This window comes from Rhinopithecus bieti, unplaced genomic scaffold (genome assembly GCF_001698545.2).
Source record: "Rhinopithecus bieti isolate Rb0 unplaced genomic scaffold, ASM169854v2 scaffold_14454, whole genome shotgun sequence".
NCBI classification, from domain to species: Eukaryota; Metazoa; Chordata; class Mammalia; order Primates; family Cercopithecidae; genus Rhinopithecus; species Rhinopithecus bieti.
In genome coordinates, this window is record NW_016808228.1 from 1209432 (window position 1) to 1225789 (window position 16358).

General features: G+C 40.0%; 1 protein-coding gene across 1 annotated transcript in view; it reads left to right on the forward strand.

Moving 5' to 3' along the window:
* CYP3A7 (cytochrome P450 family 3 subfamily A member 7) overlaps nucleotides 1–16358 on the forward strand; it is a 58095-nt gene that overhangs the window by 30968 nt on the left and 10769 nt on the right. The window contains 9 exon segments of the mRNA XM_017885961.1: nucleotides 2322–2435; nucleotides 2701–2789; nucleotides 4170–4318; nucleotides 5416–5543; nucleotides 6554–6620; nucleotides 9581–9610; nucleotides 9613–9737; nucleotides 12881–13107; nucleotides 14166–14328. Of these exon segments, the coding sequence (XP_017741450.1) occupies nucleotides 2322–2435; nucleotides 2701–2789; nucleotides 4170–4318; nucleotides 5416–5543; nucleotides 6554–6620; nucleotides 9581–9610; nucleotides 9613–9737; nucleotides 12881–13107; nucleotides 14166–14328 (1092 nt within the window).

A 16358-nucleotide genomic window follows, 5' to 3' on the forward strand; every position in this document is an offset into this window, starting at 1 on the left:
TGACGTACTGATGGGGTTTTGGTGTGGGTGTCCTTCCTGTTTGTTAGTTTTCCTTCTAACAGTCAGGACCCTCAGCTGTAGGTCTGTTGGAGATTGCTTGAGGTCCACTCCAGACCCTGTTTGCCTGGGTATCAGCAGCAGAGGCTGCAGAAGATAGAATATTGCTGAACAGTGAGTGTACCTGTCTGATTCTTGCTTTGGAAGCTTCCTCTCAGGGGTGTACTCCACCGTGTGAGGTGTGGGGTGTCAGTCTGCCCCTAGTGGGGGATGTCTCCCAGTTAGGCTACTCAGGGGTCAGCGACCCACTTGAGCAGGCAGTCTGTCCATTCTCAGATCTCAATCTCTGTATTGAGAGATCTACTGCTCTCTTCAAAGCTGTCAGACAGAGTCATTTGTGTCTGCAGAGGTTTCTGCTGCTTTGTTGTTGTTGTTGTTGTTGTTGTTGTTGTTTAGCTGTGCCCTGTCCCCAGAGGTGGAGCCTACAGAGACAGGCACGCCCCCTTGAGCTGCTGTGAGCTCCACCCAGTTCAAGCTTCCCAGCAGCTTTGTTTACCTACTTAAGCCTCAGCAATGGTGGGTGCCCCTCCCTCAGCCTCGCTGCTGCCTTGCCCTTAGATTGCAGACTGCTGTGCTAGCAATGTGTGAGGCTCCGTGGGTGTGGGACTCTCCGGGCCAGGTGTGGGATATAATCTCCTGGTGTGCCCGTTTGCTAAGACCCTTGGTAAAGCGCAGTATTGGGGTGGGAGTTACCTGATTTTCCAGGTGTTGTGTGTCTCAGTTCCCCTGGCTAGGAAAAGGATTCCCTTCCCCTTGCGCTTCCCAGGTGAGGCAATGCCTCGCCCTGCTTCACCTCTGGCTGGTCGGGCTGCAGCAGCTGACCAGCACTGATTGTCTGGCACTCCCTAGTGAGATGAACCCAGTACCTCAGTTGAAAATGCAGAAATCACCTGTCTTCCATGTCACTCACGCTGGGAGCTGTAGACTGGAGCTGTTCCTGTTCGGCCATCTTGCTCCGCCCCCCTCTGTTTGGTCTTTCAATTCATGAACTTAGTATGCCTCTCCATTTCCTTAGATTTTCTCCGATTGCTTTTTAACAATTCGTAGTTTTCAGCATAGAGATCCTGTACATGTTTTGTTGGATTTACAGCTAAAGAATTTCATTTTTGTTGGAGTGACTGTAAATGATATTATATTTTTCTTGTGTTTTCAGATATTGATTGTTGGTACATAGAAACATGCTTGGATTTTGTTTGTTGATCTTGTATCACAGAACACTGCAGAACTCACTTAGTATTTCTAGAAGTCTTTTTGTATATTCCTTGAGATTTTATACATTGATAATTATGTCACTTGAAAATAGAGACAATTCTTTCATTTCCTTTCCAATCTGTATGCCTTTTAATTCTTTTTCCTTGTCTATTGCACTAGGACTTCCCAGTATAATGTCAAGTAAATGGGGCGAACTTTTTAATTGTTCCTAATATTAGGAGGGAGGCATTCAGTCTTTCATCAATAAGCATGATTTAGATGAAGTGTTTTTTTGTTTTTTTTTTTGGTAGATTCTCTTTATCAAATTGAGGAACTTTCTCTCCCTAGTTTGCTGAATTTTTAACATAAAAGAGTGCTGTAAGTACTCATTATAAAACAAAATATGGTTATGGAAGATGAAAGAAAGTTTCAAGCATGTTGGCTTGATAGGACAGTTCCAAGTTGGCAAAAATAATTATCTTTTCCTTTTTTTTTCTATCCGTGGGATAAAAAATTAAGAGAAAAGAATGTTCATAGAATTGCATTATTTCTTCAAAATACATTCCTAGTTTTAAAACTATTGCCTACCAATTTTTTAAAACCACCACATCGAGGCATCTCTTTTTCATGTTGCCCATGGTTTAGGTGAATATAAAGACAGAGCTTGTCTGAGGCAACATACAGTACACCAAAGCCACCTGCCTCTCTGTCACCACTCTCTCTCTCTCTCTACACTACACAAGTGCTAGGTGTTGATCCTGTCTATTCCACTGGAAGAACAGGTTCCCTACCATGTGGAGAATTTGCATGTAAAAGGAGACTGGGAAATATAGGCTGGAGACCACATCAGGTGGCTGGGTCTCCTGAACACTGCCCCCACACACAAATACATCCCAGGACACTGGGCATCTGGGATAAATCTCTATTGAGCATCTAGCATAGGGCCTGTCTGTCACCTAGTAGACAGTCACTAAATATTTGTTAAATATGTGATGCCTGTTTAACACATTTTCTATAACCATGGAGATCTCCACAACTGACATAGGACAAAATGTTTCTGCTTTGAACTCTAGCCTGTAGGTCCGGTGGGATTTATGAAAAGTGCCCTCTCTAGAGCTGAGGATGAAGAATGGAAGAGAATACGATCATTGCTCTCTCCAACCTTCACCAGTGGAAAACTCAAGGAGGTATGAAAATAGCATGAGTTTTAATTAGAAACTTAAAGAATGAATCAGGTGGGGACAGGTAAAAAGTAAGACAACAGTCCCTTTCCAAGGGGTAGTTTGCTGAATTTGAGCTTCCTAAAAATGGTCTTTTATCTTTATGTACAGAAAAGACATCACAAAATTCATTATAAAATGTCACTTACTGCTCCGTGCTGGGGAAAGCCGTGCTCTTCTGGGACCTGAGTCTGCACATTTTACTATGGGTGGTGGTGTGTTTTGTGCTTAGATGGTCCCTATCATTGCCCAGTATGGAGATGTGCTGGTGAGAAATCTGAGGCGGGAAGCAGAGACAGGCAAGCCTGTCACCTTGGAAGAGTAAGTAGCACAGCCATGGGGTTCTGAGCTGTCATGAGCCCTGCCAGCTGCCTGCCATGAAGCTGAAGCACAGTGTTTACCCACCTTATATCATCCACACTCAACACATCCTACTCTAGTTCTCTGATAGTGGGTCCCTGTCTTCCTATGATGGGCTCCTTGATCTCAAAGGTGCTCAGTTATTCCAGTGACTAGATAAAAGGATGGCTGTAGTATTGCAACTTCAATGGGTCTCCCAAGATGGGGCCACTCCCAAGAGGAGGTGGGGTAGCTGGAGGAAAAAGGTCTTCTCCCATATGCACATGGACCAGGATTTACTTATCCATTAAATTGTCAACCCAAATGTCCTGGAAGACTAAATGCATACTTTGGGGGCGGGGGGGAACCGTGTGATTGTACCAAAGTTTTAAGCATGGCGTGTATGGAATGGTGGAAGGGGAAGGCACTTGATATCTATTGGTTGGCAGTGAGTACGATGGGAAAGTTATAATGGAGAACTTTGAATAATTTTGACCCTTTCATGATTTTTCTGAGGATATCAGTAGAATACTAAATATTAAACTTTCCCACCACTGCTTTTTCCTCTAGTCTTAAAGAGAAGGGGTGGGGGTTTAATGCTAAAGGTAGGGTAAGCCTATTATTTGCTGTCTACACTGGTATGTGCTTCAATTATGCAGGAACAACAGGTGTAATCTGTGTCTGCCCTGGGCAGACCAGGGATATGTGGTCACTCAGCTATAGGAATTTCCAAATCAACTTTTAGTGAATTTTTTTTAAACCAGGACATTGTTGGTCATTACATTTTACTAAAATGATTCTGCCGTCAGGGCAATCTCAGCTCACAAGAGCTGGGGATAGTGAAACTTTCCAAAGCTTGAGCAGGGAGTGTAGAGAATAAGGATGATATTTCTAGGAGCTCAGAACGGGGTGTTGCTGTTTTGTGAAGTGCTGAAGAGGAATCAGCTCTGGGCATAGAGTCTGTAGTCAGGCAATGTCACCTGTCTTGAGCCCCTAAGAAGAATGAATTTTTCTCCTCCTGTTCTGCTGAAGCACAGTGTTTACCCACCTTATATCATCCACACTCAACACATGCTACTCTTGTTCTCTGATAGTGGGTCCCTGTCTTCCTATGATGGGCTCCTTGATCTCAAAGGTACTCAGTTGAGTGTCTCCATCACCCCCAGCATAGGGCCAGCTGCGTCACTGGCACCCGATAACCACCTTCTGAGGGAGTGTGATGAGAGATGATCCAGTAGATAGTTCTGAAAGTCTGTGGCTCTTTGTCTGTCTTGACCAGACATGAGGGTTTCCTGTTGCATATATAGTGGAAGGATGGTAAAGAGGTGCTGATTTTAATTTTCCACGTCTCTCTCCGCTCAGCGTCTTTGGGGCCTACAGCATGGATGTGATCACTAGCACATCATTTGGAGTGAATGTCGACTTTCTCAACAATCCACAAGACCCCTTTGTGGAAAACACCAAGAAGCTTTTAAGATTTAATTCATTAGATCCATTCATTCTCTCAATGAGTACGTGGACTACTATTTCCTTTTCTCTCTCTCGCTCTTAAAAATAACTGCTTTATTGATATGTAAATCAGCATGTAATTCATCCACTTAAAATGTACAGCTTAATGGTTTGTAGTACATTTGAAGATATGTATGACCATCACCATTGTAAATTTTAAAATATTTTTGTCAATCTAGAGACCTCATACATTTTTAGCTATCAACCCCCTGCCACAAACCCTGTTGTCATATGCAACCACAAATCAACTTTCTGTCTCTATAACTTTGCCTATTCAGGACACTTCATAGAAATGACATTAATTTGTCAGGGTTTTTTTTTTTTTGTTCTCTAGTTCACGAATTTGCACTTTAGTCTGTATTATTTTATTTCTTCTGCTGGCTTCAGGTTTAGTTTGCCCTTCTTCATTTACTGTGTTGTGGCATGAATGTAGATTATTGATTTGTGATTTTTTGTTCTTGTAAATTTAGACATCACAACTATAAATTTCCCTCTGAGCACTTTTTTGCCAAATACCATCAGATTCTGTCTGGCCTATCACATCTTAATTTTTGTTCAGCTCTAAACACTTTCTATTTGCCCTTTTAATTTCTACTTTGACTCATTGGTTACTTAAAAGTTTATTATTTTACTTCCAAATATATGTGAGTTTCCCAGTTTTCCTTACCTTATTGATTTTAGCTTTATTCTGTGATAGGTGACCGAGATACACTGTGTTATTTCTATCTTGATTACCTGCTATTTCTTGAACATGATTAATTTAAGCAGCAGATTATGATTTGGGTTATCCTAAGAGACTCTCATCCAATAGATAAAGGCAAAGAGATTAGGGCACTAAATTTTGTTTTTTTCATTATTTGAATGATGCAGAAGGGGCTGCTGATCTCACTGATGTAGTGGTGGTCCCTATGCATAGACCTGCCCTTGCTCAGCCACTGGCCTGGGAGAGGGGCAAAAGTCAGAGAAGGAATGGCTTCCAGTTGAGAACCTTGATGTATTTTACTTTTCTGATTGGCAGAGAAAATAAGAATTGCTCCAGGTAAGTTTTGCACGTTCACAATGGTTTCATTTCTGTTGTGTGTTTTTTTTTTCCCTACAGAAATCTTTCCATTCCTTACCCCAATTTTTGAAGCATTAAATATCACTGTGTTTTCAAGAAAAGTTACAAGTTTTCTAAGAAAATCTGTAAAGAGGATAAAAGAAGATCGCCTCAAAGAGACACAAAAGGTAAAACATGGTGGTAGTTATAGGAGGATGTTTAGTTTTTCATAATTTTTTGTTAATATACATATGATTGGTGCACTTCCCTGTCTGTCTTTAGAGAAATATTTTAACATAAAGAGTACTCATGCTTAGAGCAAGATAATTCATTTGGTTGCAGAAAGTAGAGTTTGGGGAAGGAGATATGAGAACGAGTCAGAGATAGCACTTAAAATTTAATATCAGACACCACAATTAGTATGCCATGGCATAAATATTATTCACATAAAACTTTATCACATCACTTCCCTTCAATAAATTGTCAAAGGATAAACATTACTGTTTAGATATATTTTTTCTGGTATTATGCTTTCTCTAGATCATAGATTGGTAAAGAATCATTTCAAGTACAAGCCTGTTATTTCAAACCTTCTCCAATGAAAGGCACTATCAGGCCACCTGCTGAAGTGTAGTGTGTGTTACATTTGAGCTCTCTCACAGCCTCAAGTGAACAGGGATCTTCTCTGGGAATTGAGGCTGCAAGGCTGGCTAACTCAGCTTTGCCTTCATGAGCCCTAGAGGCCAGCCAAAGGATGTCTGCAGGTCAGGGAGGCAGGAATGGGTAACCCAGGTGTCGCTGAAGATTGTATAGATTTTGGGAATGTTGGAGTATTTGAAGATGCTCCCACCAAAGCTGCTGATAAGTTCTGGAAATGTCAGGAGAATAATCTTTGTGGATATTGGTGAAGAAGACAGAAAAATAAAACGTCCAGGACTTCTTCATGGGTATGCAGTTAGGACCACGGAAAAGACCAAAATGCAATTGAACATTTTATCCAGATTTGTTTCAGGAAAACATCCTGCTTTCCAAGGATTTAGATGGATATTTTTTTCACTGGTGACTCAGGCAACACCCATCAGATTTCCGGTCTTCAAGGGGCCATATTCTCAGAAGGGAGGTTGACGACTGCACTTCCAATTAACTTCTGACTTCATGAGTCACTTTCTGTCAATAAAATTTCTCTTTTTGCTTCTAGCGCCGAGTGGATTTCCTTCAGCTGATGATTGACTCTCAGAATTCGAAAGACACTGAGTCCCACAAAGGTATCCAAAGAGTGCTTCTGGGGGCTACTGGGGGGGCACTCGGAGGGAGGCCCTTGTTCTGAAAATGTGCAGGAAGTATTCCAGGAAGATGAGAATTTCTGCCACATAGCAGAATGACACAGTTTTGGATGTTATAAATGGTAGCTGGAGGCACTTTCTAGAGGCATACAGGCATAGATAGCCATGTTCTAAACTTAAAGGGCAACCCTAAGGAAACCTGGTATGCCAGAAAGAGTCAGTGGTCTGTGGATCACCTACATGAGATCAAGTAGCAGTTCTCAGCATCCTCCAGATCCTCAGAATTAAAATTTCTGCCTGGAAATTTATTAGGTTTCTGCAAAAGTAATTGCAAATTTTTGTGATTACTTTTAATGGCAAAAACCACAATTACTTTTGCAGCAACCTAATGCATCTAACATACAATCAGGAGGCATGCTGTCCTAATAAGGGTGATTTTAACTGGCATTTTTTGGTGAAAGTGTGTTCACCAGGTTAATCTACTACAAAGTTATTTTTCCCTTTGGAATGGATAAGTAACTTGTGTGGAAAACCTCTGAGACCGTGTAAATATCCTCTTTGTCTTTAATCTTTCACCTACTAGTTTTAAAACCCATGTTGGATTTTCACTGAAGTCATTATTACTATGACAGTGGCAAAATGATGACCATGTTCAATTTCAAGCCACCAAGATTTGGCAATCATGTCACAAAATTCCTGAATATTTCATCATTGGTTCTAGAGAGCAGGAGTAGGCTGACTTCAGCATACCACTTTAAATATGTTCATGTCTACATCTACTTCTGTCTGTCTGTCTATCTATCTACCTATCTATCTATATCTATCTATCTATTATCTATCCATCTATCATCTACTTATCTGCTTATTGATTATCACCTATCTATCTATTTATCTATCTATCCCAATACAACTTGCTGTGATAAAGGAAATAGCCTATTGTGTTAGTGTTTCATCTAGAAATCACTAGACACATATAGCTATTGAGTACTACACATGTGGCTAGTGTCACTGACGAAAAATTTTAAATTGTATTTAAGTTTAATTGAATAAAATTTGATTTTAAATAGCCACATGTCGATAGTGGCTACCATATTGGACAGCAGAGCTCTAAACTTTGAGATTATAGTTCAATTTTGCATCAGTATCATCAGTTTCATGGTAACTGAATACAATTATTAGATAGTTGAATTTACCCACAACTGCATCACAGAAATCTTGACTGGTAAATCACAGCTCTGTCAACATTTCTCACACTCTTTCCATATTGGTTTTAGTTGTGAATTACATTGTTGGAACAGGCACCATATTAATTTCTGTGTTCCAGGTTTCTAAATGTCCTAATCCAGTCCTGATCAAACAGACCAGTGATGGACCATCCTGAGCTTCTCTCAGGAGAAAAACCAAGATGGGGGCAAACTTCTAATCATAGGAGCTTATGCTATTTTAATGCCATTCATCAGACTACAGTCAATCACCACTCTTCTAGCTTTTTGTCCATCTCCAGTTGCTGTACATCCTGAGATAGTCAATTCTGAGACCTATAGCCTAGATCTATCAGCTGATGCATCTCAAAGATATAATCCATACTTCTCAAGCTGGGCTATGCACACAAATCACCGCATCTTGTGAAATTCAGATTGTGAATCAGTACTTCAATAGTTGGGTTTGAGATTTTGCGTTTCTGTTTTTGTTGTTGTTGTTTTGTTTTGTTTTGAGACAGTTTTCGCTCTTGTTGCCCAGGCTGGAGTGCAATGGCACAATCTTGGCTCACCACAATCTCAGCCTCCCTGATTCAAGCAATTCTTCTGCCTCAGCCTCCTGAGTAGCTGGGATTACAGGCATGTGCCACCATGCCTTGGTAATTTTGTATTTTTAGTAGAGATGGAGTTTCTCTGTGTTGGTTAGGCTGGTCTTGAACTCCTGACCTCAGGTGATCCACCTGCCTTGGCCTCCCAAAGTGCTGGGATTAAAGGCGTGAGCCACCGCACCCAGCCTTTGCATTTTTTTTTTTTTTTTTTTTTTTTGAGACGGAGTCTCGCTCTCTTCTCATCAACCCAGGTCTGTTGAGTGCTGTGGCTGGATCTCAAGCGCTCACCTGCAAGCTCCGCCTCCCTGGGTTTCACACACATTCTCTCTGCTCTCAGCCCTCTGCCGGGTACTGGACTACAGGCGCCGCCACTCGCACCGACTAGATTTTATTGTAAGCTTTTTTAGTAGAGACGGGAGAGATTATCACAGTGTTAGCCAGGATGGTCTGAATCTCCTGACAACTCTGATACCGCCAGTCTTGGCTCCCAAAGTGACTGGGATTACAGCTTGACCACCGCACACCGGCCACCTTTCAATTTCTAAATAAGACTTCCAGATGCATTCCTGAACACATTGGACCATACACTTTGAGTAGCAAAAGGTGGTCTGTATTCCAATATTGGTCTCTTAAGTTCCCTCAAACATATCTACAGGAAATGTCCTTTAATTTTCCATACATTTAACCATTAATGTTGCAAATTCTCTCAAAGTTTGTCAAGGTATATTTTGGCTAAAATAAATTACATTTTTCTTGGGAGAGAAGACTACCCCATATTAATTTACAACAAAGTACTTTTAGGATCATTCGAGGAGCACACCCATAACACTGAGTATGTTACGAAGAAATGCTCTCTCTGGAAATTACCCAGCTGTGCAGGTGTCAGGGATGGCACAAGAAGGAGTGGATGGCCCACATTCTCGAAGACCTTGGGGAAAACTTGATAAAAATGATTTGCCTTGTTGTGGCTCTGTAAGACACACATCAGAATGAAACCACCCCCAGTGAGACTCTGAATTGCTTTTCTATTTTTTTCCCTAGGGATTTAAGTACTTTCACTTAGATTTCTCTTCATCTAAACTGTGATAGCCTATATTGATCTGATTTACCTAAAATGTCTTTCTTCTCCATTCAGCTCTGTCTGATCTGGAGCTTGTGGCCCAATCATTTTCATTTTTGCTGGCTATGAAACCACGAGCAGTGTTCTCTCTTTCGTTATGTATGAACTGGCCACTCACCCTGATGTCCAGCAGAAACTGCAGGAGGAAATTGATGCAGTTCTACCCAATAAGGTGAGTGGATGATACATGGAGAAGGAGGGAGGAGGTGAAGCCTTAGCAAAAATGCCTCCTCACCACTTCCCAGGAGAATTTTTATGAAAAGCAAAATCATGATTCCTTCACTGACACTGTGTAGGAAGGCTCTAAAAAGAAAAAGAAAGAAACATAGGGAATGGTTGCTATTGGCAGAAGTGTAAGATCTTTGTTAAACAGTCCTCTCCCTGGTTCATCTGCTTTCTGCTATCACAATAATTCTAAATAAAAAACATCCAAAACCTCAGTGGCATCTAACCATAAGCATTTATTGCTCACAAGTCTTGACAGTGAGCTCTGGTAATATTGGCAGGACTTGCTCTATGCTGGCTGTGGTCTGACGGAGCCTGGCCCTGGGTGCGCTGTGCAGGCTGACTCAGCTCTGCCCCACACCTGTCTCATGTTTCAGTCAGGTAACCACCGGTGAAGAAGCCAAGTAGGAACCAGGGTATCTGACACCTGAGCTAAACTCTTAAACTCTATAAGAGTGCCTTCCAAATATAACACCAAGTACTAGGTGCATATCAACTGTACTGTTTTCAGACCTCTGCCAAAACTGGGATTCTTTGTGGTATGAAGAGAAACGGCTTTGGGCTGGCCTGGGTGTGGCAGTGAGGTGAACACAAAGGGATGTTCTTCAGAAATTACAGTTCAGCCCTGGAGCAACAACTAGGAGACTGTTTCAGCAAGTGAGGATAGGGCTGTGTGAGGTTCTATCCTCTTTATAATTTCCACTAGCACTGAAATCATGTGGTCTGGTAACATCCAACCAGAACCTTCTTTTGTCATATTTGGGATAGAAGGGACTAGTTGTCCTCAAATTATTGATAGAGATTTTATATAATATAGTGTTTCTCTCCACATTTTATGTATGTAACAAAAGTCTCGTGTGTGTATATGTGTATGTATACATTTGTATTGTATATATGTGTATATATATATGTGTGTATATATATATACACACACATATATACAATACAAATCCTGCTTAGTAGCTGTTTTTGTTTGTATATATAACAAAAAGAATTACGAAGCAGGACTTTGACCAATAGTCCTTGTGTGGCACAGAGAATTTGCTTTTAATGTCTCTTTTCACTTTCTTGGTTACAGATGTGTGAGCTCTTTTTTGAAAGGTGACAATCACTTTGTCATATTTTATCTGATGCTAATGCTCATAGCCTATTAGTCACATTTGTTTCCATGAGAAATAAAAACCACTAGACGGTTATGCTAAGGATTTCTGTCCCTGGAGTGAGAACCATCCCGAATGTCTCCCACTTTCATAACTCCTCCACACATCTCAGTGGGCCGTTGAGCACATCAATGGGCATGACAGTTATTAAAACAATTTATGAATGTTATGATCCTTTACCAGTATGAGTTATTCTCTGGAGCTTCTAACATGTCAGTAGTACTGCATGGACTCAGTTAAAAGTTAATTCAACTGCCCAAGGTTATTTATAGATTCAATGCCATCCCCACCAAGCTACCAATGAGTTTCTTCATAGAATTGGAAAAAACTGCTTTAAAGTTCATATGGAACCAAAAAAGAGCCCGCATTGCCAAGACAATCCTAAGTCAAAAGGACAAAGCTGGAGGCGTCACGCTACCTGACTTCAAACTATACTACAAGGCTACAGTAACCAAAACAGCATGGTACTGGTACCAAAACAGAGATATAGACCAATGGAACAGAACAGAGTCCTCAGAAATAATACCACACATCTACAGCCATCTGATCTTTGACAAACCTGAGAGAAACAAGAAATGGGGAAAGGATTCCCTATTTAATAAATGGTGCTGGGAAAATTGGCTAGCCATAAGTAGAAAGCTGAAACTGGATCCTTTCCTTACTCCTTATACGAAGATTAATTCAAGATGGATTAGAGACTTAAATGTTAGACCTAATACCATAAAAACCCTAGAAGAAAATCTAGGTAGTACCATTCAGGACATAGGCATGGGCAAGGACTTCATGTCTAAAACACCAAAAGCAACGGCAGCAAAAGCCAAAATTGACAAATGGGATCTAATTAAACTAAAGAGCTTCTGCACAGCAAAAGAAACTACCATCAGAGTGAACAGGCAACCTACAGAATGGGAGAAAATTTTTGCAATCTACTCATCTGACAAAGGGCTAATATCCAGAATCTACAAAGAACTCAAACAAATATACAAGAAAAAAACAAACAACCCCATCAAAAAGTGGGCAAAGGATATGAACAGACATTTCTCAAAAGAAGACATTCATACAGCCAACAGACACATGAAAAAATGCTCATCATCACTCGCCATCAGAGAAATGCAAATCAAAACCACAATGAGATACCATCTCACACCAGTTAGAATGGCAATCATTAAAAAGTCAGGAAACAACAGGTGTTGGAGAGGATGTGGAGAAATAGGAACACTTTTACACTGTTGGTGGGATTGTAAACTAGTTCAACCATTATGGAAAACAGTATGGCAATTCCTCAAGGATCTAGAACTAGATGTACCATATGACCCAGCCATCCCACTACTGGGTATATACCCAAAGGATTATAAATTATTCTACTACAAAGACACATGCACACGTATGTTTATTGCGGCACTATTCACAATAGCAAAGACTTGGAATCAACCCAAATGTCCATCTGTGACAGACTGGATTAAGAAAATGTGGCACATATACACCATGGAATACTATGCAGCCATAAAAAAGGATGAGTTTGCGTCCTTTGTAGGGACATGGATGCAGCTGGAAACCATCATTCTTAGCAAACTATCACAAGAACAGAAAACCAAACACCGCATGTTCTCACTCATAGGTGGGAACTGAACAATGAGATCACTTGGACTCGGGAAGGGGAACATCACACACTGGGGCCTATCATGGGGAGGGGGGAGGAGGGAGGGATTGCATTGGGGAGTTATACATGATATAAATGATGAATTGATGGGTGCTGACGAGTTGATGGGTGCAGCACACCAACATGGCACAAGTATACATATGTAACAAACCTGCACGTTATGCACATGTACCCTAGAACTTAAAGTATAATAAAATAAAAATAAAAAAAATAAAATAAAAAAGTTAATTCAAAACCTCAGTTTATCCAAATCTGTTTCTTTCTTTCAAGGCACCACCCACCTATGATACTGTGCTACAGATGGAGTATCTCGACATGGTGGTGAATGAAAAGCTCAGATTATTCCCAGTTGCTATGAGACTTGAGAGGGTCTGCAAAAAAGATGTTGAAATCAATGGGATATTCATACCTAAAGGGGTGGTGGTGATGATTCCAAGCTATGTTCTTCATCATGACCCAAAGCACTGGACAGAGCCTGAGAAGTTCCTCCCTGAAAGGTACAAGGCCACTGGGAAAGCAGTCCTCCCTGAAACAGCCTGGTTCAAGCATATTCTGCCTCTCTTAATCTACAGGACAGTCGTGGTCTTGTACAATCATTTGCTTGTCTTTTTATTTTTGAAAGTTTTTTTTTTCATGAAATTGATCATTGTCACACTTTACAAACCATAGACTAGATAAAAGAAAACTACAGTCACCCACAGTCCCAAAAACTTAAAATGAAGGTCATCAGTTATGTCCTTATGGGTCATAAGTGTTCAAAATATAAGGACTCTTTTAAAAACACATGATCACAATGCTATTATTATGTTCCAGAAATGAATATTTTTTCTTAATATAATCAAATATTTAGGAATCAAGTTTGAATAAAAAACATGGGTCTAATCTTCAAAGAATTTATAGCTTAGTGGAACAGATAGACAAAGAAAGCAGTGATGATACTGCTTTGCACTGGTACAGTAGCATCATACACCCATGTACATTATCTGACTTCAACTATTCTATGGAGGTGTGGGGGAGAAAGAGGGAGAGATGGAGAGAACAAAAGGAGCAGAAGGGGGAGAGGAGGGATAAGACAAGGTAGGGAGGAGAAGGAGGAGAATTAGAAAAATAAGAGAGGAGATGAGAAGGAAAGTGCAAAATAACAACTTTGAAATAGTGCAAGACAATTTCTTCTTCTCCTTCCTCATGACCAATATAAATGTGACTTGAGGCAGGAATCTACTTTTCCATCAGTCTCATCACTTATGTGCCTTTATAGTGTGAACACATAACCACCCTGAATATAATCTGAGTGTTTAGAAATAAATATTCTTTGCAACACTATTTATCTCCTCTCAACAAGACTGAAACCTCCTATAGTGTAACGAGAGTAGAAAGGATCTGTAGCTTACAATTCTCATAGTAAAATAAGCATAGCAGGATTTCAATGACCAGTCCACAAAAGTATCCTGTGTACTACAAGTAGAGGAGTGGGCCCTAAGTAAGAAACCCTAACATGTAACTCTTAGGGGTATTAGGTCATTAACTTTTAAAAAATCTACCAATATGGAACCAGGTTCAGTAAGAAGAACAAGGACAACATAGATCCTTACATATACACGCCCTTTGGAAATGGACCCAGAAACTGCATTGGCATGAGGTTTGCTCTCATGAACATGAAACTTGCTCTAATCAGAGTTCTTCAGAACTTCTCCTTCAAACCTTGTAAAGAAACACAGGTCAGTCAATTTTCTGCATAAATAATGTTTTATTAAGAATTATTTTAACTGAAGGGTCTATATATTTAAAAAAGAACACACCTATTTAATCTTCTACTAATTTGTTCTATGGGCCAAGGAATCTATTTGGGCCCATCTGTGATCTTTAAGGGTGCTTCAGTTCTAGAGTTAAAAGCTGTAGCATTAAAACATCATGTAATATCAATGTTTAGCATGGCATGACTATCTGCAGTCTCCTTGAATTTGAGCAAAGTTTAAATTCAATTTCAAGTCAATTGGAAAGATGGGGAAGTATTTTGCACAATCATGAAGTGCAATTACTATCTTGTTTTGACTTTTGAATGGTGCTATTCCTTCCCAGAACTTGAGGAAGCTTTCTCATGACAGTGGCTCCCAACCACTAGCTGTACATTGGAATCACCAGTGAGCTTTAAAAATTCATGATGCCTGGGACATCTCAGAAATTCTAAACTAATTTGCCCAGAGTGTGGTTTTAAAAGCTCCCCAATTCCTTCTCATGTGAAGCCAAGGTGGAAAATGACTAAGGTATTTCTACTGGATATGAAGGACTACCACGATCCAAGGCCATCCTTACTGACCTTACCTTCCAGTTGCCTAGCTCTATCCAACTGGGCTCCTTTTCAACCCAATTATAACTCTATTAATCTTCTTCCCTTTCTTCTCCTCATTCTGTTCTTATCTTTCAAGACCTAGTTCAATTCTCAAGCTCTCCAAGGTGTCTTCTCGACCTAGGCCAGGGCTCATTTACTCCTCTGCTCTGTTATTGGTTACTGGAGACTATTATCATATAATTTCATAATTTGCCATTAAATCGTTGAGTTTTGTTCTCTATATTTTCTCTGTGTCTAAGAATGTCTTCCCCCTATCCATTAACAATATCCTATCATTTTGTTCCTTTTAAAATATCCCAGTGGTGCCTTGCAAGCGACCTAATCTAATTCAAGCATTTGGTCATTTGGTAAATGTTTAAGGAGTGATGTGCAGTTGATTAGCTTGCATACAAATATTAAGTATTTTAATATGAACATTTAACAAATGACATTCATGTATTTGCATGTGTGTTTGTGCTTGCAAATGTGCATATGCATGTCTGTCTGCAGGGAAAATATATTCATGCCTTTTGAAAAGTTTTAAATAATAAGATATTATATTTATAAAAAGATTTGGGATATTTTCTCTGAAGAAATTAAAGAACAGACGTCATTTATTCATATTAAGCAAGACCCTATAAATCTTATTTCTAGGTCGTCTCATGTATTTATTAAGCAATTCCACCCCTTAAGCAGGCTTTCTACATAGAAGAGGAAAAAGATAGAGATGGTTTCCATATAATTTCCATATTCCACATTATTTGTGGCTTTAGGCCAGCTATGTAGCTATCCTGCATGTGTGCTCAGACAGGGGACGCAGCCCTGAGAGAAAGTAGTCCTCTGGCACCCCTGGGGTGCGAAAGATACTCACTTGTAAGTTCCAAGCTAGCACTTCTTGATCTCCATGGCAATTTTCTTGCCCATCACTCCATGGAGATCAGAATATCACTCTGTTGTGTTCCCTCAACACTGAAGCAGTGTCTGTCTCAATAAGAATGGGGCTAAAAGTTGAGTCAAAACACTGTAGGAATTGAGAGGTTCCCCACTTGCACTACCCTTGGAAACCAAGAGAAAATGTTAAAAAATAAAACGATGATGCTTCCTGAAGGTGTCTTCCCATCTTTACACTAGATGGGTTCCATTGGGAGGAATTACTGGACTCTGGAAGTTGAAGGCTGTCCATATAATTAAAATGTACAATAACTACTCAGGATTACCTTGAAAGTTTCAACATACACAAAATTAACTTTATATGACTCTTCAAAAATAGTTTACCATTATACCTAATAATCTGGTTTAAATTTTTAAAACTCATCTATTTTCTTAAAATTTAAATCAAAAAAGAACACGGGTTCCCATGAAATTGTCTCAGGTCAAGCCTCACACAGAATAGGTGCTCATAAATATTCTGTTAAATGA